This window comes from Pyrus communis, chromosome 2 (genome assembly GCF_041283825.1).
Source record: "Pyrus communis isolate YQ-2024b chromosome 2, ASM4128382v1, whole genome shotgun sequence".
NCBI lineage: Eukaryota > Viridiplantae > Streptophyta > Magnoliopsida > Rosales > Rosaceae > Pyrus > Pyrus communis.
In genome coordinates this window covers 15,784,205-15,808,537 of record NC_142566.1, presented here as the reverse complement: position 1 = coordinate 15,808,537, position 24,333 = coordinate 15,784,205, and the positions used below count along the sequence as shown (strand labels likewise).

At 35.3% G+C, this 24,333-nt stretch overlaps 1 protein-coding gene across 1 annotated transcript; it reads left to right on the top strand.

Annotated features, from left to right (window-relative positions):
• The first annotated feature begins 10,119 nt into the window (after positions 1-10,119).
• LOC148698636 (uncharacterized) lies at positions 10,120-12,436 on the top strand. The gene is made up of 3 exons (XM_088678528.1): positions 10,120-10,822; positions 11,294-11,460; positions 11,573-12,436. The coding sequence occupies exons 1-3, from the start codon at positions 10,120-10,122 to the stop codon at positions 12,434-12,436; spliced, it is 1,734 nt and encodes a 577-aa protein (XP_088534654.1).
• Positions 12,437-24,333: the final 11,897 nt, after the last annotated feature.

The following is a 24,333-nucleotide window of genomic DNA, read 5'->3' as shown; positions in this document are numbered from 1 at the left end:
GACTCCTGTGTTGTGCGTGGTCAATGAGATTAAGTGACAACTGAGTATTCTTTTGCATAATGATTTTATCTTTGGTGGATTGGATTCTCACAAATATCTTCTATGTCATGTCAATCTGTCCCCTTTCGACAATAATTGTACTTTGCTTGTGGACAAATCTTGTTTTGATTAGCATTTGCTTCTTTCTTTAAGAAAGAGATTATCTTCGGATTTCTTCTATCAAATTTATAAAATTCAATGGTTCAGTTTCTTGAAATTTAATTCAACAACTAAAATTATTATAACTTTAAAAGAAGCTCCCTATTTTTAATCGTTTGATCAAATTTCAAGGGTCAAGATCATTGGATATGATGAACTTAGTGAAAGAGATCCTCTCCCCTTTATTTAGTAATGTTATCCAAATTCTATTTTCAAACTTGTTGACGCATGTCATTTTTGCTTTCAATTTCAGAGAATATGCACAAATGGCACTTGAATTTTTCCAATTTTGTGCAAGTACTACGTTAAGTAAATGAATTTACAATTAACAATTTAAACTTGAGAACCATCACCGGATGATTCAGTGGTTGAAGATGAATTTAAGACCCGTATTTCACACAGCATGTTCTGAATTCGATTCGTGCCATTGGTGAATCGCATGATGGTGGCCAAGGGAAGGTTGAAATGCCTTTATAAATCTTTCCAGACTCCGGAGGGATGGATTGTTGTGGCAAAACCACCAGCTAGTCCTGTTTTTAGCGGAAAAAATTAATAATTAAAACTTGTGTTATAAGTTCATGTCTGACAAAATGACATAATTTTTTACTAAAAAATTAGATTTTAATCCTTAAATAGGATGAAATTAACGTATTATACAATATTAAAAATTAATTTTAGTCCCTAGACATATTTGATGTTAGCATATGGATTCAATGTCTTTTTCTTTCTCTTTTTTTTTTTTTTTTTGTAAAAATAATTTTATGGTGTCCATGAATTAAGTTTTATGAAAAGTATTGTAAGTTTTAGACCTGACAATTTCTTACACGACCCCTTACCATGACATGAAAACAACAAGAAAATAATGGGGTTCGAGTCAACACGATAACTAATCGGGTCATTATCGAGTCTTTAGAACAAAAAATTATTTTGATGATTTAAAGTTTCAAAGTTTTTTTGATGATTTTAAAGTTAAACTACTAAAAAAACTTACTAGAGAATACAATAGCCATAGTGTATATATTGTATATTAAATAAGCATTGTTGTATTAATATACTATATAAGTTAAAAAAAATTAGTTTATTTATTTTTATTATGAGAACTATATTTTTTAACAAACGATATTTTCTACATTAAGGGGTGTGCGAGTGGACTAAGCCTCATAATGGGTTAGCAATAATAATGTGGTTAGAATTCGCCTTTGACGAAAATTGAACCTAAGACCTCTCACTTATAAGTAAAGAGGAATATCACTAGACTATAATAGTAAGTGGCATAAGAGTTTCTTATTATCATTATTGGGATAACTTTTACTTTACCTGTTGTTCAAAATTCAAATCAACTAGTATAGTATTTGTATATAAAAAAAAGACGGACATTTAATTTTAGAGTCAATGACCTTACAAAGTTTTTTACTCTCTCTCATACAGTCAAACTCATAAATGTTTTATACTCTTAAAAGTGGGATTAAAGCCTCATAAAACACATTAAAAATAATAAAAATATCAAAGTAATTTTAAAATACCAAACATATTAAAAAATTATAATAATTAATTTACAATTGCGAAAAATGTGAAAAAATATGCAAACACTCATGATTACATCCTCTACGCTCTAAGATGGGTATATGGTCGTTTGGATTTTTAAAACTCCACAAACCCTCATGAATAGTATTTTTAGGGAGTTCAAAATAAATAAAAATTCTTAATAATTAATATACAAGTGTGAAAAATGTGAAAGAATATATATAAACGCTCGTGAATGCAACCTCCACGAATAGAGAATCCTACAAACCGTCATGAATAGTGTTTTTTTATTTGAGTGCAAAATTAATAAAATTCAGATTGTGGAAGTGTAATACACACACACACACACACACACACACACACACACACACACACATAATCACTTGTAATGACAAGTTTTACAACTTTCATGAAGGGTCATCTCCAATATCCGACACTATAATCCATAAACCTTTTAAATGTCGATAGTCGTTTAAGTTTTATTCTTTTCACCAAATTTCATTTTTTAGATTTTTTATTAACATGATTTTTTTAGCGAATGTAGAAAAATGAATAGTTCGGGTCGTGAACTGAAATATGAGTCCACATTATATAGTTTCTTGAGACTTTATAAACTTAGAGCAATACTTTTAATAACAGTAAAAATCTGAACGTAATATGAATGATTCAAACCATTCATCTTCCTGCATCCTAAAAAAGATCATGTTTTCAATACAACAAAATTTGGTGAGAAGAATAGATCGTAAATCTAAATGACAATCAACAGTTAAATTCGATTTATGGTTTATGACAGGCTTTGATCTTGATGTCCTCCCAACACCAGGATGGGCAAGAGCTTGCCTACATCCGAGGGTCACGAAGCCTTTTCAACATGCATGCAAGTTATAAAGAAAGAACAAACATACGTAAATAAAATATGTAAATTTGAATATAATGAAGTATGCGATTGTAGGAACATGTTCAGAGCATACAACTAATTAAGAAGAGTACGAAAGGTATAGTTTAAAATAAATGAGATTACAAAGAAAGTGGGTCCCACACCGAGAAGACTTGAAGATACCGATATGGAAGTGCTCTAACACCAGGATCGTATGCCTCGATTCGAACTCCTGAAGGGTACGCAAAACCAAAATGGTGAGTGGACCAAAGTTTATAACACTAATACTAATAATAAGAATACCATTTTCTTTCTGAACATACTAACCGTCTGTTTTGAAAACTCATATAGTACTACATAGTAGGTTTTCTGAAAACTCTAGCATGCCATGAAAAAAATTCGTAAGACATGTACATATAAACCAGTGCTCAGTAATGGTAATATAGTTGCCCGAAGGTAAATCCGTAAAACATCCGTAAATCACATCAATGATGTACTCAACTAGGGGTATCATAGTTGCCCGAAGGCATAACCATCACCTGAAGGTGAAGCTGTACGACACTGGGTTACGCCAGTGAAGAAATATGGTAGGTCTCATCACCTGAAGGTGAAGCTGTACAACTCTAGGTTGCGCCAGAGAAGAAACATATACATAACATAACACACCGACACTAGCCATGGCTAGTGAAGCTGTCCGACATTGGTTTCGCTAATGAAGCTAGGAGTATATCATAAATATCCTCAACTGTGCCCTATGGCCATAGATGTTTACATACTCATGTTGTGTGTGTGTGTGTGCGCGCACTGTATGATAACCCACTAGATAAGCATAGAAAACATATCTCAAAATCTCATATCAAATCACCGGAGCTCAAAAGCTCAAAGCATCAATTCATAAGCCATAAATAAATCATATTCGTAAATCCGTAATATATCGTACTTGGCAATCCAATAATTCTTATCGTTTTGTAAAACATTATTCGATAAATGATAAATAATGCATAAAACTTAAAATCACGAAATCATGTTTTTCGTGAATACAAGTGTAATATTTTATAAAAACATGCAATTTAAGAAGGGGTCCACTCATAAATATTCCGTTGGCGGGGAGTCGCTCGAACTAAAGAGGACAGGGTCACTTCACATCGATGCACCTAAACACAAATAGAGACTATTTAAAGAAACTCTACTAAAATGATAGAATTTGGGAAAACAGACAGCGAATTAGGATTTGGCACGTCGAAAAATCTATGAAGGGACCTCGGGTTCCCCCATGCGTCGCCACAGGATGGCTGCCCGGGAGACCACGCGCCACCATACTCGTCGCCACGCTTCGAGATGGGTTGCAGAAAAATTCACTGGCACCGCCGTGGACTGCAGCGGAGCACAGTACCTCTGACGAAGGGGCGTGTGCTCCATGCGTCGGCCATGACAGCCCTCCAAGCGCACCCACGTGCCAACCATGGAAAATTGGGAATTGGGTCCAGGTCAGGTCTGGGTTTTGGGTTATTGGGATGAACCGGGTTATTGGATTGGGCTAGGTTATTGGGTTGGGGGTCGGGTCAACCCAATTTCAGGCTGTGGGTCGGCTGGTTTCTGCAAAAATAGTAGAGAAGCTAAACGGAGTCCGATTAGCTCCATTTCACAACTATAACTAGCATGCCATATATGGATTTGAAGATACGAAGAAGGGTGATAGAAATACACCACTGGTTTTCTTGGCCGTGGCTGGTGTTGGTCGGAAAATCGCTCGAAATCGTCAGAAAACTGGGTGAAAATCCATCCCGACCAGGTTTTGCATTAATCAGCCCCTAAACACATTTTTAAGGTCTGAAACAATATTAGGAGTTTGAAATAAGAAGGATTTGAGTAGTTCCGAGGCTCACCATGGTCGAGATCATCGAGGGTTCACCGGATAAGGAAAATGAATAGTGGCCGTAGCCATGGTGTAGTGAGGTACGAGGAGATTGAGGGTGTTCTTCCTTCATTTATGGTTCCATGGAACTCGTAGGGAGGGGATGGTGATGGTGGCATCGCCGGAGATGCGGTGGTGAGTGGTGGTGTCTTGGGTTTTATAGAGGAGGGAGAAGGTGATGAGAGGGAAGGATAGTCCGAGAGTATTAGGGGGGAAGACACGGGGAAGAAGGGGAAGTAGGGTATGGGCCCCATGGCCACAAAAATCCACCAGAAATTATTAAAATAGAACAATTAACCAACCCCAATATTTAGAATAGTGAATTGATTACTTTGCCCTTCAACTTCGAAATTCCTTAAAACGTTCATTGTAACTACGAAATCGATTCCACTTGCCCCCTCATGTTCATAGCGACGAGTGCTATGTGAATAAATTAGATGGAAAGTTCCTACATGTCATAGAACGAGGGTCAATGGAAGTCAACGCTTTCCTCGTTAGGGGTACTTTCATAAATTCACATTTTAAAATTATAAAACCATAATATTTGGGGATAGGTTGTTACAGTTTATGTGGTTATAATGGTGAATTTCAAAGTTGAGCCCTTTATAGAAGTTGTAAAGGTTGTCATTACGAGCGTTTATATTTTTTATTTTTAATTATTATTTTCCACACTTCTACATTAATTAATATTTATGTGATACTTGAAAAACAAAACAAATGTGTTTTGTCATATTTATGTAACAATGTGATATGTATATACTAGTTTAGTAATATGTTTTTTTATTTGATTATATTGGTTTAAAATATATATTTTTAATAGATAATGGGTAGGGTCATTTACCCGTTAATATTTATGGGTCTAGTTCGAGTGTTACATTTTTCCAGGTATATACATACTTCATTTAAGAGGTGTTACACGACACGACCCGTTAAGATATCGGGTGTAACATGAAAATGATCCGAACACGAAAAACACGACACGAGTGCCAGGTCCAATAAATTTTAATACTCATTCGAAATTCAAATGAATTAGCTTTTATTTGTTGACATACTGCATCACCAATCTATGGTAAGTATCTTGTATATGAAGATATTTTGGCACCGACTTTCCGGTACTATATGTTCTTGCATATATTATTATATGCCACTAATCCATTAAAATATATTTAGGTACGGATATTTCGGTACACTAGTTTAGTATAATATGTTTAGGTACAAACATTTCGATACACTTATGATTTAATTTGCATAGTTTCTTATTTGTCACTAATTCATTATATATATATATATATTTATTTATTTAGATACAGACATTTTGGTACAATAGTTTTGTAAATATTTTAGAGTACAATGTTTAGATACACTAATTTATTATAATTTGATATAGGTACAATATTTTTCTAATTTAGGTACACTAGTTTAATATAATGTGTGTTGCTAGTTATTTTTTCAATGTTTCCCCAAGTAGACATTAATAAGAAAATAATTAGAGGATGTTAAAAAAAATTAATGAATTAAAATGTATAATAATAAATTTAAAATTTAATAGGGAGACCTTGAATAAGATATTCATTAAATATTAAAATAAAAATATAATATGAAGTTGAATTAATTCACATTAAAGGATTAAAATATATATATATATATATATATATAACACTAAGTTTTTATTAAATTTCAAACTTTTTCAAGATTAAAATTCAAAACAATATATATTTTTTTAAAGATAATTCTTGTAACTTCACTTGACTAGGGTTTAGATTCGATTCGTTTTAGCGAAAAAGAACACATAATGGTTCAAGTACTCTTTAGTAGCGATAAATGGCGAGAATTATCTTGAAAAGGCCCTCGTGGGAGTTTAGGTACCAAATGCAAAACAGAATGATAAACGATATTGGGGGTAGGAAGTTCCGTCAAGTCACACAATGACTTAAATGATAATTTGATATTGAACTCATCATTTATGAGAGTAGGAAAAATGTTGTATTGCTTGGCAAATTCTCGGATTGATTTAGATTTTAGATCTTTTTTTAGTAGATTTTTCACAGTAAATGCAAGATCAATTTGATGGATCGTTTGATATATGTACTCCACCAAGAAGTGTTGGAGAATTGTAAGAACCCCACTGCTAACTAACGGATTCTTAAGAGAAGTTCAAACGTTGATAATTAACATAATATATATGCTTGTTCATGATTACATTAGGTCGTTGGCCAATATACTTATACACAGATAACCTAGACCTATCAAAACGATCAAAAAGTAATATGCTGAACATCAACTCACACACAACTCTTAAACATGTCATAAACACATTTTCGATTATTGTGTTTTAGTTCTAAATTACTGATCAGTTACTTTGAATTGCCCCAATGTTTAGGGTCATCTTCTTCTAATGCGTCCTAGGTTTAAACTTTTTCATTTCCTTTTAGTGCAGATTAATGTAGAATATCGCTTGTAATTAAAAATAATAATGATCACTGTTATATCAATTTGGTCATTTTGTTATAAATGAGAACCTCCAAGAAACGATTTTAAGGTCAATTTTGATGGTTCTATTCGAGGTCAAATTGTTGTTGATTTTATCATAAGAGGAACTACTTGGAACCCTAAACCCAACATATATAACAATGTTTTTTTTTTTTTTTTTGAACAAACAATATTATCTGCACTAAGAGGGTAGGGGAGTGGGCTAAGCCTCACAATAGGCTAGCAATAATGTGGTTTAAGTTCACCTTTGGAGAGAATTGAATTTAAGACCTCTCACTCACAAGTGAAGAAGAGTACATTTAGACTGTAGTACTAAGTGGCCATCATATCAATGTTGAAGTTGTGGCTTTGCAAGATGCTTTTAAAATGCAAAATTTCTGCTATACTTTGAAGTTTTTCCGTTACTAAATGTTGACTATGGTATCTTTGAATAAAGACAAAACGGCTAAACATAGAGGATATCCCTCTTAAAATGAACCATCTTAGAAATAATAAAGAATTTTGTAGTGAAAGGAACTCAAATTTTGTCATTGATGCTATTTTGGGATTTGGGAACAATACTTACATGTATTTAGTATAATCATCATCTCGATGTTCAAATGGTGATTGTAGTAAATATATACATTCACTAAACTGTATTTGGCCGTCAGATGATGATTATATTAAGTAATGTACATATTGTAGTCAGTCCCAAACGCACTTGGCAACTAAAACCTATCATCCTGGGCACTAGGAAACTTGCTACATGTATTCAATAAAAACTTAGGCTATACTATTTTAGGAACTTTATATTTGAGATCGAACTGTTCCCTATGATGTACATCTTTTGACTTTGAAATGAGAGAGCGAGATGGGAAAATGTGTCTTGCAAAGAGATTGTTCGAGAAAGTCAAAGCAAAAGATTTTAGGATTGTGTGAAACCCTAGAGTGAGCAGTGCACGATAGGGTTTACGATCAAAGGGATTGGCTTGTTTATGGGCAAAAGAGTAACACATAGGGTTCATTAGGGATTTGCGACTACCATGATTTGGCTGGTTGTGAGAGGAAAACAATTCTAATTATTTGTCTGCAGAAGGGTATTAGGGTGGGGGTTTGCGATCTTGGCTACAGCAAGTAGGAATAACATAGAGGGTTTAACAGCGAAGTTTGGTAGCAGTTTTTCTCTTTTGGATAGGGAAAATGGCAGGGTCAAGATTGAGAACCAGGATGTGGAAGGTGCATTGCTAGGGTTCCACCATAGTGTTGTAGCGGAGGTTTTACGATAGGGTTGTAAGAAGTGCACAATATGGTTTACGATCAAAGGGATTGGCCTGTTTATGGGCAAAAGAGTAACACATAGGGTTCATTAGGGATTTATGACTACCATGATTTGGCTGGTTGTGAGAGGAAGACAATTCTAATTATTTGTCTGCATAAGGGTATCAGGGTGGGGTTTGCGATCTTGGCTACAGCAAGTAGGAATAACATAGAGGGTTTAACAGTGAAGTTTGGTAGCAGTTTTTCTCTTTTGGATAAGGAAAAGGGCAGGGTCAAGATTGAGAACCAGGATGTGGAAGGTGCATTGCTAGGGTTCCACCATAGTGTTGTAACGGATAAGGATGATGGCAAAGATTGTATTGGCAATTCTTACGTGTTAAAATCACTTTTGATGTCTGGGAACCACTTATGAGGGGAACCAATGTGGATTCCCCAGATGATGACACAATGTGGGTGGATTTTCGTTACGAGGGATTACCCAGCTACTATCTCATTTGTTGAAAGGTGGGGCACGTTACTAGATGGTGTAAAGCAGAAAGACTTGGGGAGGAAGCCACCGAGGTTGACGTGGAGACTCTATTTACGTTTAATGGGCTTGATGCAGAATATGATTTGCGAGGCAATTGTTTGGTGGGGAAATAAGATGGGCAACATGGGACTCAGAGAAAGGAGTGGTTCGTTCTTGTCGTCAAATAGGAGGCGCTACCATAATTTGAATGGGGGAGAGTTACATGGAATACGTGATCTGGAGGAAAAAGAGAAGGAGAGGCAATGCTTGGAAAGGGAGAGAGCCTTTGATGCAGGGGTTTTTGGCCCGAGCAGGATCATTGCACCTGGTGAGGGGATGATAGAGTTGGTGAGTCACTCGGAGGAGTTTAAGGGTAATGGAGAGCATATTGAAGTGGTGCAACAAAGTATAGATATTGATCTTATTATGTCGATTATGGAAGGTGTTGAGGAGGGGTCGGTGAGGGCCCCTAAAGGGTACGGTGTAGATGGGGGTGTGGAGCAAGGGCTATTATCTCAGGATTCGAATCCATTTAATCTCCTTCCCATCATTGAGGCTATTTCGAGGAAAGGACGAAAAGGTCTCGAAAGGATGATGAAGATGATCTATTTGTGGCAGAAGATGGATTGGATCGTATGCATAAGATACAAAGGTCTGTAGTGAACCAGGTGGAGACTACCTATACGGGGTATCCGCGATCGTAATGAAAATTATATGTTAGAATTGTCAGGGTATTAGGGAGGACCTGACAGTTGACGATCTTTTGGAGCAAAATTGGCTCTACTCCCCCGAGGTTATGGCTCTATTAGAAACAAAAAATAATAGTCGAAGGTACCGTTGCTTGAAGCGTAGGTTTGGTATGTCTTTTATGCATGCCATTAAGCCTATGGGATTAGCCGATGGTATGTGTGTCTTTTGGAGGGATGCCAAGGATGTGGTGTTGGTAAAATATGGTGAGCTTTTTATTGAAGTTCTAATTGAGGATGGGGTGCAACATCTTAGCTGGCGATTGATGGTTGTTTATGCGAGTACGGATGAGCGTAAACGGGCACACCAACTTGAGGTGTTAATGACACGTATAACATGTTATCCGGAGCCCTGTTTGTTAATGGGGGATTTCAATGATTTATTATTAGACTCGGAGAAGGATGGAGGGAAATGGAAGAACTGCTGTGAGCATGGGGGCTTTTTGAACTTTTGTGGCTCAAGCGAATTTGTTAAACTTGGGATTCGAATGATACCCTTATACATGGAGGAATAGACGGGATGAAGGATGTATCCAAGAAAGACTAGATCGTGCATTGGCCACACATAATTGGCTTCAAAGTTATCAACAAGCAGTAATGAAACATGTGGTGTTGGAGGGCTCAGATCAATGCTATGTTAATACTATCAACGGAGGTAAATCAACCTAAGCGTAAGAAACGGTTCATGTACTATCCTCGGTGGAATAAGGATCCAAAATGTGATGAGATGGTGCATAATTCCTGGGGTGGTGCATATGGTGGAACTCATGCACAACATCTCGTGCATAATCTTCACAAGGTCAAGCATGGGTTGGTGACATGGCCAAAAAAGGAAGGGCGTAATGAACAAAAGGAGATTTGTCGTTTTAAGGAAGTAATTCGTGATGCGTATCAACAACCAGTGTTTGATGGTCACCAAATTCGAGATCTGGAAGAGAAGCTTACACAGGTAGTTCGAAGGGAAAAAATCTATTGGCGTACAAAGTCTGGAGTACAGTGGTTACGAGAATGTGATAAAAATACTTGTTTCTTCTATGCACAAACTTTGAAACACCATAGGAGGAATGTGATTCTGAGACTAGAGGAGGAGGATGAGACATGGTGTACAGATGAGAACCGAATCCATGGCATTGCCATTGATTATTTTACATCTCTATTTACTATGGATAGGCCTACTGATTTCTTGGAGATTTTGCAATATGTGCCAACTAGGGTAGGTGAGATGGATAATGTTATGTTGATTGCCCCAGTGACTGATGTGGAGATTGAAACTGCTATTCATCAGATGCACCCAACGAAATCACCAGGTCGGGACGGTTTTAATGCAGGCTTTTACCATCATCATTAGGAGACGGTTGGGGGTGTGGTTATTGGTATGGTAAAATCTTTCTTTATCTCCAGAAGAATGTTGAATGAGTTGAATCATACTAATATTATGCTTATCCCTAAAGTAGATAATCCCACGAAAATGTCCCAATTTCATCCGATTTCGCTTTGCAATGTGGTGTACAAAATTATTTCCAAATTTCTAACGAATAGATTGAAGAAAATTCTTCCTAAATCATTAGTCAGAATCAATCAGCGTTTGTGGCGGGAAGGCAAATTTCTGATAATATTCTAGTGGTACATGAACCTTTACACTCTATGAAATGTGGGAATGAAGAGGGTGTTGATTATATGGCAATGAATGGTTGAATGATAATTTTTGAATGCAATGTTGCATAAGTTGGGTTTCAATGATATTTTTTGCCAATGGGTGATGGAGTGTGTGCAAACAGTTTCTTATGGTATGGTTATTAATGGTGAGACAACAGGCTATATCATGCCTCGAAGGGGAATTCAGCAAAGAGATCCGTTATCGCCTTTTCTTTTCCTTATTTGTGTAGAAGGGTTCTCTTCCTTAATCCATAATGAAGAGAGGATAGGACGTATCCGTGGCATGTCGGTAAGTGCTTATGCCGACCCTCTATCACATGTTTTTTTTTGCGGATGACTCAGTGCTTTTTTGTCAAGCTACGGAGATTGAGGCTCTGAATGTTAAAGGTTTGCTCCAACAGTATGCTGAGGGGTCTGGACAATTCATTAATTTGGATAAAAGTTTGGTACATTTTAGTGTGGGGTGTTCACAAGGATTGAAAGCTCACTTGTCGCAGATCTTGGGGATTAAACACCAGGAAGGTTTTGGGAAGTATTTGGGCATTCACGCAAATTTTGGAGCATTGAAGAAGAGAGTGTTCGAAGAAGTACGGAATAGGTTGGATGAGAGAATTAATAGGTGGACGGAACAATTTTTGTTAGTAGCCGGGAATGAGGTCTTGATTAAGAGGGTTATGGTTGCTTTACATATATATACTATGCCATGTTTTCAATTGCCCATCCAATTGGCAAAGGAATTTGAACAAGTTATTGCAAGATTTTGGTGGAGGGATCAGAAGACCAAAAAAGGAATTCAGTGGATGGCTTGGAACAAAGTTGCCAAAAAGAAGGATTCTGGTGGTTTTGGGTTCAAGGAGATTATTGATTTTAACTTAGCTATGTTGGCTAAGGTGGGGTGGCGGCTCATATGTAATCTGGACTCAGTTTTTGCTAGAGTACTGCAAGCTAAATATGATCCTTCTTTATCATTCATGGATGCATCGGTGGGTAGAAACACATCTTGGGGTTGGAAGGGGATTTTACAGGGAAGGAAAATTCTAAAGGCTGGTGTGCGGTGGCAGGTGGAAGATGGGAGGTGTATTCAAATTGCAACAGTCCCGTGGCTGCCTATACCAAGGACGTTTCGATTTAATTCATGTCATCAGGAGATGCCTACATTGGTTGCCGACTTGGTGGATATAGGGGGTAAGTGGAAGCGTGAGGTCATTGAGTTGTGTTTTAATGAAGATGAAGCTCATACTATTTTAAGTATCCCACTTAGTTGATTTGAATCCCTAGATCATATGATGTGGCATTATACACGAAATGGAGTTTATTCGGTGAAGTTTGGGTATATGGTGGCGCCCGAAATGAGTAGAAATGGGGAATTCAGATGGAAATGTGTGGGTTAGTCTAGTATGGCAGATAATAGGGATTCAGTGTGGAGGGATATTTGGAGATTGAAGGTTCCACCCAAATTTTGTCATTTTGTTTGGAAGAGGTGCATGAACATTTTGGCAGTGCGTCCGAACTTGCAGTGGCGGGGGATACGTCTGGAGACTAGTTGCCCTTTTTGTGAAGGTGAGGTGGAAACACAGGTACATATCTTCTTTCGTTGCCCATTTGCCCATGTTTTTTGGTATGGTTCCCCGCTTCAATTAGATGCGACCATGGTGGAAGGTGTGGATTTTTTGGAATGTTGGAAGTGGTTATGTGCAAAATATGGTAAGGAGGGGGAGGCTTGGGACCTTATGCGATAGGTGGTTGGTGGTTTATGGAGGATATGGAAATGTCGGAATAGTTTGGTGTTTGAGAAGGTTGCGGTAGAACCCTTTGTTGCGATACAATTACTTAAACAACAATGGAAGGACATGAAGGTTTGTGAAGAAGCACAGGTGCTCTTGCTACCCCGTGGGCAGCTAATGAGTAGAAATGGTCTTCAAGGGTGGATCAAGCCACCTTTTGGAACTTTTAAAATTAATTATGATGGAGCATGGTGCAGTTAGACTGGTATAGGTGGTGTTGGGTGGGTGGCAAGGGATTTTGTGGGCATCTTCAAAGATGTTGGAGATGTTGGAAAAATTCCTTGTGTCTCGAGTATTATGGCAGAAGCGGAAGTAATGCGAGTGGCTTTGTTGGCTTGTGTGGAGAAAGGCTTTGAGTCTATACAGTTGGAAACTGACTCTCAAGTCCTTGTCGACATGATTCATGGCCGGTTACAACCGGAGGCAGTTCTAGATGGTATCTTATGGGATATTAGTCTTCTTAAGCAACAATTTGACGTTATTGAGTTTTTATATGCTCCTCGTGCCTATAATGAGGCTACGCATCTTGTGGTTTCTTATGTCACGCGTGTGGGGGGTAGTCATTCTTGGGATGGTTTTGAACCAAAGTGGTTGTTTAACACTCTGGCTTCTGATGTAAACATTTAGATTCGTATTTAATAATATTCAACTTTCGACAAAAAAAAAAAAAAAAAAACTATTCCCTATGAGGCAAAAAATGCTTTCATTTTTCATTGTATTGGCCTCCAACGGGGGTTTCTCTATTTATTTTGTTTTATTAGGAAAAAAAATCATAAATTAAAGGTTCAAAATATATTTTACATCGTGTACGTTTGGATTGATTTTCAATACAATTTATGAGAATAATTTTTCTCAAATTGCACAAGGTTTAAAAGGGAGTTGTTATTGGCACTCCAAAAATCTCATTCTACACTCCAAACTTTCTATATTTGGAAAGAAAAATACACTTATGTGGAGTATAGAATGAAATTTTTGGAGTGCCAATAACACTTCCCGGTTTAAAATTGTATCAAAATATGTCTTCTACTTGTTTAACTATTTGATCTTTCATTAAATTGATGATCTAACAAGCATGACATCTATTTATAAGTTAACGTGAATATCACATTTTCACTACATAGACCAAAATCAAAGTTCTAAAAGGTGCTAGGCACTGGTCGAGTGACAGGGCAGGTAGACGCCTAGGGCCTAGGGGCCTAGGCAATTTTTTTTAAAATTAAATTTATTATATAATATATAACTAAGTTTATACTTATACTTAAAAAATATATAGTATTGGGAACTACAAATTGCAAAATAGAATGATATATAAACTATAAAGTGAAAGAACATAATAAAAACAAATTTAGTGTGTGGGGTTTCCCTCAATTAGTGTCCTTGCAAAAAATAATCAAAGTTAAAAGTGATGTCGTTGTTAAATCATGATGATACGTTTGTAGCCGTCCCTTTTGTCGCATTACCTAATCCCTAAAAGTATGTTTTTGGTGGTTTTAGGTGTATGCGATCTCGTACTATGTTCAAACAAGTTTAGCAGTTGGTTCATTGAAGTTAGTTTCGTAGACTTTGTCTACCGTCAAAACAATAGATTCAACAAATACTTAGAGGTTATTCTATAATTCCATTACGTAGAATGTAAGATTTTAAAGTAACCACTAGTGTAAATATTTTAAATTTGTTCATTGTATTCTTCTAGGATCAAGGAGTGTAGTTGTAAAAAATCATCAAAATTGGATCTAACATAACCGTTTTATTGGGATGATATATGTTTGTAACTGTCAAAGGATTTCATTCAGTTACCTAATCACTGAAAGTTTGGTTTAAGTGATTTTTTGCGTATGTGATCTCGTACTATATGAAGAAAAGTGTGACAGTTAGATCGTTAAAATTAGTTTCGTAAACTGCGTATCCCATCAAAATAATAGATTCAACAAACACTTAGAGTTTAGTCTTACGTATGATTTTGTGGTAACCTCTAGTGTGAATATTTTAAATTAAGGATCAGCTTCGTTCATTGTATTTTTCTAGGGTCGAGGAGTGTTGTTGTAAAAAGGTCATCAAAATATGAACTAAAATAACTGTTAAATCGTGATAATACATTTGTAACTGTTGAAAGATTTTATCTCATTATCTAATCCTAGAAACTTGCATTTGGGTGATTTTTTCTGCATATGCCATCTCAAAGTATATACCAACTAAATTGACGGTTGGATTGTTAAAATTAATTTTGCAAATTGCAAAAATCATTGAAGGAATTGAAAATGCCAAAATGTCTCACTTTGCCCAATGAAGTATTTCATCTTGCCCGACGAACTGTACACCCCAAATCCTAAACCGTAAATCATAAAATGTACATTTGCACAATAAAATTTGAAGAGTACATTGCATAAAAGTGGCATATTACGCGCCAATTTTTTTTCTTTGTGTGAAAACTTTGCCCGACGAAGGTTACTTTGGCCGTCAAACATCTTTCATTGGGCAAAAGTCTCTGGAAAAACCAAAACGTTGACCACCTTTGCCCGATAAACTATTTTATTCCGTCGAGTAAGGTTTGTTTTCGTCGGACAAAATTCATCAAGCAAATGATAATTTCTGGTAGTGTTTTGAATTCATAAAAATGTGAAATTTGTTTTCATATGGGTTTACTCAGGTTTTAAAATGGCCTTTTGAGTTTTCCATGTGAGAAATGGTTGGTTAAATTTGGTTCTGTTCAATGTTCGTGTTGCTTTTGTATAACATGCAGATCAGTAAGGTCCCTTGTACGTGGCTGGAGGTTGGATAAAGACCCCGTATGAATATATTTTTTTTTTTTTTGTAGTACTTTTGTTTAGAAACGCTTAGCAAAAACGTTTTTAGTACTTTGGTTTAGAAGTATGGGAAAAAAAATATATATAACATGTGTTTCTTAAAAAATGTAAATTTAAAAGAAAACTTTGTATTATATATGTATAGCTTTGATGACTCCTACTAAATTATGGAATTTTCATGTAATAAAAGAGTTGGCTTTTTGTGTCATACGTATATAGTTTTTTCAGTTTTATTTTCCTCCCTTTAAATGATTCTTAATCCAAAATGGTGAATTACTTTGTGGAGATCGCCAGTGGTGCTACATTTTTTTGTTCCTTCTATTTGCATGCATGTAAACATCCGTTTCTCATCATGACAAAAGATGCTTGGAGAAATTTTTGTGTCACTTGAAAAAAAATGTACAATCAGATCAATTATTTTTTATTTTTAGGTTATGAATCCCAACTAATTTTGACATTGGAAGAAATATAAAGATCCCACCATTACATATAATCGTAGCATGCATAAGTTGAAATTTAGGTGAATCTCAACTAATGTTAAGTTTTAATTTGGTTTTTTTAGTTATGACTAGTTTTGATTTTAAATAAGCCAAGTGTGCTGCACGAATTTGTAGGATTCATTTGAAAGTGTTTTTGAAATGACTGAAAGCATTTTGGGAAAAATATTTTTGGATTTCAAAAGTTTGAAGTGCTTCCTACAAGATTAGGTTCACTCGCATTTTTACTAAGGATTGGTTTCAATTTTTTATTTTTTTTTTACCAAAACACTTTTTAATTATTTTAAAAGTATTTCCAAACAAGCCCGTAATCTCTCTACCTGAGAGTTTGTAGTTTTAAGTTTTTTTAATCAAGTTTGCTAACCTTAAGCGACAGATCTGTATTGGCCCTTTGTGTAGTAGTTGTGGCTTGTATCTTATCACTTGATATAGCCACCTTAGAGTAGTATTGGCATTTGTGGCGAGATTATAAATTAATAGTATCTTCTTAATACTACAAAAAACATGATGGAGTCGAGTATTTTAGGTTAGTATCCAAAGTCACCATCACAATCAAAGTGTGGCTGCAGAATGCATGCAACGTCTTGCATATAGTCCGTTTTCTAGTATTATTGGCGTTTTGAAACCTTTATGTGTTTCTTTGCTGGTTAACATGATTCAATTCATTAGCTATATGAATATCTGTCGGGCAAGGGTCCAAATCAGTGTCAGATAAGATCATTAAACTGGCATATACATAACTCACGGTAGTTATATATGAAAATTAATGGACTAAGGCATCATTTTTTAAAGACAAAATAAAAGACAACGTTTGCCATTAGAGATGCAAATAATGAAACATGCAAAACTTCTAGAAATCCTTGGCTCGTGTGAGTAATAATATAGTGATACTGACAATTATAGTTTAAAATTTAATGAAATATTTAATAATGAGTGTGTTAATCTCACATAAAAAAAAAAAAGGGACCTTGTATATGCTTATAAGTAATTAGGCTACTTATTATCATGGTTTTATTGTGGAACCTCAATTTTCTTCATAGTATCAAAGTAAGTTCTCCCCTGTGTGAAGCCCATCGGCCACACATACTTCATGTTACATGATTTGTGTTATCCACATGCTAGGCTTGAAACTTTGATGCAGGTACGTGAGGAAGCATTTGGAGAGTATTTAATTTGACATCGAAAAAAGAAGAGACCTTGCATGTGTTTATAAGAATTGAACTACTCTCCTTATTACCTTTTTTTTTTTTTTTTTTTTTGAGAAGACTCTCCCTATTACCAATTATCTCTAATAATTAAGAAAACACTCATTGTCAACCAAAACCCTATGAAATTACCAATTTAACCCCCTAATTAAAACAGAACATGAATAAGAAATATGGGGCAGAAATATAATTTCACACAATCAAATTTTACAGTTTCTTTTCAAAGTCTCACCTAATCCTAACATATCTCTAAAAAAAAAAAAACAAAACAAAAAAACTTCCCACATTCTCAATCACTCTCTTCCTCTCTCTCCTTCTATTTCAAAAACAAAAATAAAAAAAATTTCTCGCACACTTTGTATGTGCCCATATGCTAGTTTTTATAATGAAACCTCAATTTTCTTCAAATACTTATCTTCGATCAATAGGAATTATTTATTTAGAAAAAGGTACTCGCACACTTTGTGTGTGCCCACATGCTAGTTTTTATAATGAAACCTCAATTTTCTTCAAATTCTTATTTTTGATCAATAGGAATTATTTATTTAGAAAAGGGTACTCTTTTCTGTTATCCTTCTGCGATCGACAGGAATGAAACATTTTGCCCCGGTTTTATTGAGTTCTTTCTTATAAGGAAGGACAAAGTTTGATGACATTTCCAGAATTACTCGAGAGAATCCATGAAATTCTTTATTTTCTAGTACCGAATACATGGTTGCGGCACTACGTATCTCCACAAAATGAAGATTAATTAATTACATAAAAAAAAAATTTAATTTTTAATAGTTAAGTTTAATATAAGTTGAAATGTTAAAGCAATGTTTTAGCGATAGGGGAAAAAAAGGTGAATCCAAATGAAAGTTGTGACAAAAAAATGAACCTTTGTGACCAAAGTGAAAACTGAAAAGAAGTCCACTAGCTAGGGTTTTGGACATAACAGTTAAGAAAAAGCAAGCATAAATAGTTGATGCATTAGTATTACCATTAAAGAATAACTTTAGGCATTTTTTAACTACGCACTTATATTACTTGTCCCATTGTCATTGCCGGCCTAGGCTCCCGACCACCAGTACTATTAATTATTTTCATTTAGCAAAAAACAATAACTTGAGCTCAACATTGTCTTATAGACGAGAGATAGGTTTTTGTTTTTAGTTTACTTTTTTTTTAAAGAACAAAATGAAATATAGCTGGCAATCCATACAAAAAGAGCCGAGAAGAGTCAAGCAGGAGAGTCTGCCTAGCACAATTGTTCTAAAAATCTCCACCTAGGCATTAGGCGGTTGATCATCATCCCGATTAATGCCTAGGCATTTGAAAATTAAGAAAGAGCTCATAGACCTATTGAGGCGCCCGCCTAGACCACCTAGGCACCCGCCCAGACCCACCTAGGCATCGACTCACTTAGGCAAAAAATAGATAACTTTCATTTTGCATTTTATATTTTTTTTTTCAATAAATTGTAAGAGACTTGTCGAATACTTAAATGAGCACACATTATATGCTTGTTCCCCATATTTTCATTATGTTCCAATACTTCATAATATATGTGTCATTCTATTTTGTAGTTTATGATTAAATTATATATATTTTAAGTATAAACATACACTTATTTACATAAAATATAATGGATTTAGTTAAATCCACCTAGTCCACCTAGACGCCTGCCTAGACCCCGCCTAGCCGCCTAAGCGCTAGGCCCCAGCTCGCTGCTCAATTAGCACCTAGCGTCTTTTAGAACCTTGCCTAGCACACAAAGGAAACATCGTTTTTTTGAAAGCTCGAAGGAAACTAGTTTAACCAAACAAACAGACACCTGTTAATGCCCATAATTAGCAAAAGCATCAACAAAAGGGTTAGCATCTCTAAAAATATGATGAAAGAAAATAAAAGAGAAACTACGAGATAATTTAAAATGTCCCTGCAAACAGTTCTAATCGGTAAGACATCAAACAACGGCGAAGAAAACAATAAAGAATTTTTGAATCACCCTCCATATAAGTCTCTAAGTAATAACCAACACGTTGGATGTAAACAGTTTCCTTAATTTATCTCGCATCATTATACCTTTGACATTTTCTTTAAAAACTTAAAACAAATGACACTTGCGAGGGAGAATCGAAATTATATATAACCTACATTGTAATAGCAAATATTCTTACACGAATTTGATTTTTTTATAGTTATTTTGAGTTATGGTCTACTTTGATACTTGCTAGTTTTTAATTTATAAATGTTACGTGTATTAAACTTCGCCAAGCTTGCAGCCTCTCAACCTACTAGGACTCGATCGAAAACTACAAAGCAAATGTAGAGATAATTAAGGGCAATTCAAATGTAGAAATAATTAAAGGCCAAGCAACCAAGTGTTCCCCTTGAAGCTTTCGCACATTCGGGACATTTTTGTTTCGGATGTTGATTGATGTGGAAACAAAAACATTTCAAGCAACTCATGTCTTACACAAAACAAAAAGATGCCATTTTGTATCTCTATGCATACGGCTATCTGTTTATCTTATCTTAATTAACAACTGTGTTAATTAATTCGGTCCAATGATCGAGCTATACTAATTAAACGTACAACTTTGTTTTTTTTTGTTAAGCCCCGTCTGATTATTATCTATCAAATTTTACATTGTCGGGTATATAAATATATATACTTTGTTATCAGAATAAACATGTGAAATTAAATACGCAGCATTGGAAAATCTTTATATAAATTCGTATATAAAATACAGTTGGATCCATCACATGACAATTGAACCTAATATATGTACATGATGTGAAAAAAATTATGCATTAATTATTAAAAAGGAGACAATATTTCCTTCTCACAATAAACTTGTGAAGAAAAAGTTATCCAATATTGAAAAATATGTGGTTATATTTTGTTACCACAGTAAACTTGGAGAAAACATGCCTGTGGGACTCATCATAATAACAATTTTTTTTGTTTTTTCATCATAAAAACATAAAACTTAATTACATGCATATTGGAAAAACGTTATATATATAGTATCATAAGTGTAAGAAGGATAAGGTGCAAGATTGTGATCAGGTTATCAATGGTCAAAACAATGTCACTTGTCAAGAGATTAAATAGGTTGTTATACATATAGTTAGTTATTAGAATCTGGTGGACTTGGATAAAGTTGGTTAGAGATAGAGTTAGTTGATATAAGGAGGTGGTAAAAAAAGGATTACTTGCTCTGCAAGCTTTGTACCGAAACACCTATATAGGTGATCATTGTAAACCATTACAGATCAATGAAGAAAGCATTTTACTGACACAAATCTCTCTCTCTCTCTTTCTCTCTCTCACTAATCTCTCTCTTAAAATCTGCAAGTGCAGCTATCTTTACAATAAGTACGTTCACACAATAAACATGTGAGATTCATTATAAGAAAAAAGATTAACATTATTTACAAATATATATGTGATAATTTTGTTCATGTGAAGTTTGCTACATGACATACATACACATAAGACCTACCATAATATTTGCCATTGTAAAGTGTATAAACTGATAAACATAATGTTGCCCTTACAATAAACATGTGAAATTTGCTACATAAAATGCATGTTAGACCGATCACTTGTATGTGCATTTGTGAACATATGAAACCAAAAGATAGTGTCATTCCTAACAATAAAAATGTAAAATTTGCTAGATGGCATGCATGTCGGGCCTCTAATATCGTTTACTTTGTGAATTATATATAGCTAACAAACATAATTTCTCACAATAAATATGTGATTTTCGTGACTTGACATGCACATCGGACCCACCATAAAAACAAAACTAGCAATTACACTGTGAGTTCCATGTAACTGAAAAGTATATTTTTTTCTTTCACAGTATTTGAATTTCACTACTTGATATACGTGTCAGACGCACCATAACAACATACCTAGCTAGCAATGACACTATGAAATATATATAACCGACAAACATAATTTTGTTCTCACAATAATCATGTGAATTTTGCTACAAGATCCACCACAACAACAAAGCTAGCATGCAGTAACTAACAAACATAATTTTGTTCTCACAAAACATGTGGATTTTGCTACATAACATGCATATTGGATGCATGTGATATAATATCCTCGTTGATTGAGTGTTGAATTTCTACTCATGCATTCCGTGTTCGAAGCTACCCCCTTCCCTAAACTATTGTAATAGTCTCCAACTCTTTTCCCTCCCTTACTAATAATATTTTTTTTTTAAAAAAAGAAGCATATTGGGTCCACTACAAGTGCATAATTAGTAGTTACATTGTGAATATGTATAAATAGTTTTATTCTCACAGTAAACATGTGAATTTCATTACACGATATGCATGTTAGACCTTCCACAACTACAGAATTAATGGTTACATTGTGAGTTATATATGAATGACAAATATAATTTTTCACAGTAAACATGTGAATTTCGCCACATGACATACATGTCAGGACCCACCACAACAACATAACTAGCATGTAGTTACATTGTGAAGTATATATAAGTAATAAACATCATTTTGTCCTCACAAAACATTTGAATTTCACTATATGACATGCATATTGGATACAAGTGGTCTAATACCCTCGTTGATAGAGTGTTGAGCTTCTCTACCTATGTGTCCCATGTTCGAAGCTAGCCCTTTCCCTAAAATATTGTAATAGTTTCCAACTCTTTGTAAACCATTGTAGGTCTGAAGCTTAGAAAGATAGAGAGAGAACGAATAAGAGAAAAGATAAAGGAAAGAGAGAGATATTGATTCAACTGATTGTATTTTTCATTAAAATTGTATGAGATGATTACACTTCTTATATATTGTAGCTATCCATCAATTGCTTACAAAGCAAGTCATTAGTAACTAACCCTAACACCATTTCCTAACTAACTCAGCTAACAACCTTAGCTAATCTTTGACAAGTGGCACATCCATATCCATTGGATTACCATCCTCAACATCCCCCCTCAAGTTCAGTGGCAGAAACTACTAGACTGAGATTGTGACAATGAGTTTGATAGAGAGGAGTGGACAAACCTTTTGTCAAGATATCAGCATATTGATATGCAAAAGGAACAAAGTGCACTATCAACAGCTTTTTATTCACTATTTCTCGAACAAAATGAATGTCCAATTCAATATGCTTGGTTCTCTGGTGGAGGATATTATTACAAGTTAGGGCAATGGCTGACATGTAATCACAATAGAGCATCGGTTGATAGGGAATTGAAACATGCAATAATGACAATAGTTGTTTGATCTAATCCAACTCAGTAGCAGTGGATGATAATGCTCGATATTCAGCCTTCGTGGAAGATCTTGAAATGGTTTGTTGCTTTTTAGAGGACCATGATATTAGGTTGGATCCTTAAAACACCACAAATCCAGTTATCGATCTTCTATCATTGGGATCACCAGCCCAATCTGCATCAGAGAAGGCTCTCGTTTCTAAGTCACCTTTAACATACTTGACCCCCAAGTTAACAGTACCTTTCAAATATCGAATGATGCATTTGACTGCAACAAAATGTGATTCCATTGGATTCTGCATGAACTAACACACCAGATGCACAACAAATGCAATATCAAGTTGAGTAAAGGTAAGATACTGCGATGCCCCAACTAAACTCCTATATAATCCTGGGTTATTATAAGGTTTGCCATCATCGAAAACCAATCTGTTATAAGGCAAGCATGGTGTAGCACAAGGTTTTGACTCTTCCATATCTGTCTTAGCAAGAAGATCCCTTACATACTTTGCCTGAGAGAGAAATAAACCATTTGGTTGTAATATAACCTGTATTCCCAGAAAATCATGAAGCTGCCCCAAGTCTTTAAGGTCAAACTTTTTTGTCAAATCATCAATTAGATAATAATATCATCAACATACAGAAGTAGAACAACTATTGAGCTACCAGTTTGTTTGACAAATAAAGATGAGTCTACATAAGCAGAAATGAAACCAAGAGTTAGGAGAAACATTGTAAATTTCTCATTCCACGCCCTTGGAGCTTGCTTTAAGCCATATAGACATTTGTGAAGCTTGCATACATAATCTAGATGGCAAGAATCAACAAAACCAGGAGGTTATGACATGTAAACTTCTTCCTTCAGTATGCCCTGTAAGAAAGCATTCTTTATATCTAGCTGCCTTAGTGACCATCCATAGTGAGCTGCCAATACTAATACAAGCATTCTTTATATCGTAGGCATGCATCACGCAAAGTGGGTTTGCGTGACGTAGTTGCGTGACGTAGTGACGTGCATCACGCAAAGTGTCTTTGCATGACGCATAACTCTATGTCACGCAAACCCACTTTGCGCGACGTAGGTTATTTCTTCGTCATGCAAACCCTGCTTTCACAGGCTTAGCGCAACGCTTGGCGCACGACGAAGGTTCGTCGGGCAAATTTTTGCCAACGTTTTTTGACTTTGCACGACGAAGGACCTACGTCACCCATAATGTTTTTTGTACTAGTGAGTCTAACAATTATAGGTTTAACAACTGGATTCAAGGTTTTTCCATAATCAATCATTTCCTTTTAACTAAACCCTTTTGCAACAAGTCTAGCCTTATATCTCCCAACTGAGCCATCTGCATTCTTTTTTATTTTAAACACCCATTTGCAGCCAACTAAATTCTTGTTATGTGGTAAAGGCACCAAACTCCATGTACCCTGAGAGTGTAATGCAGAAAGTTCTTATTTCATTGCCTTAATCCAAACTGAGCTTTTTAGGGCAGACTTATAGGTTGTATGTTTTATAGTGTTCAAATCAACACCCCTATTTTCATGCACAGTGGATAACAGTGCCATTCCTTGATGATACCACTTTTTGATCTGGTTTGCATAAGATGCAAATTCAATGGA

Excerpts from the sequence above, each read along its gene's own strand:
- LOC148698636 (XM_088678528.1), top strand. The coding sequence starts at position 10,120 with ATGTGGTGTTGGAGGGCTCAGATCAATGCTATGTTAATACTATCAACG. Across the intron at positions 10,823-11,293 it reads GCACCCAACGAAATCACCAG|TTTCTTATGGTATGGTTATT; the intron begins GTCGGGACGGTT and ends GTGTGCAAACAG. Across the intron at positions 11,461-11,572 it reads GACGTATCCGTGGCATGTCG|TATGCTGAGGGGTCTGGACA; the intron begins GTAAGTGCTTAT and ends TTGCTCCAACAG.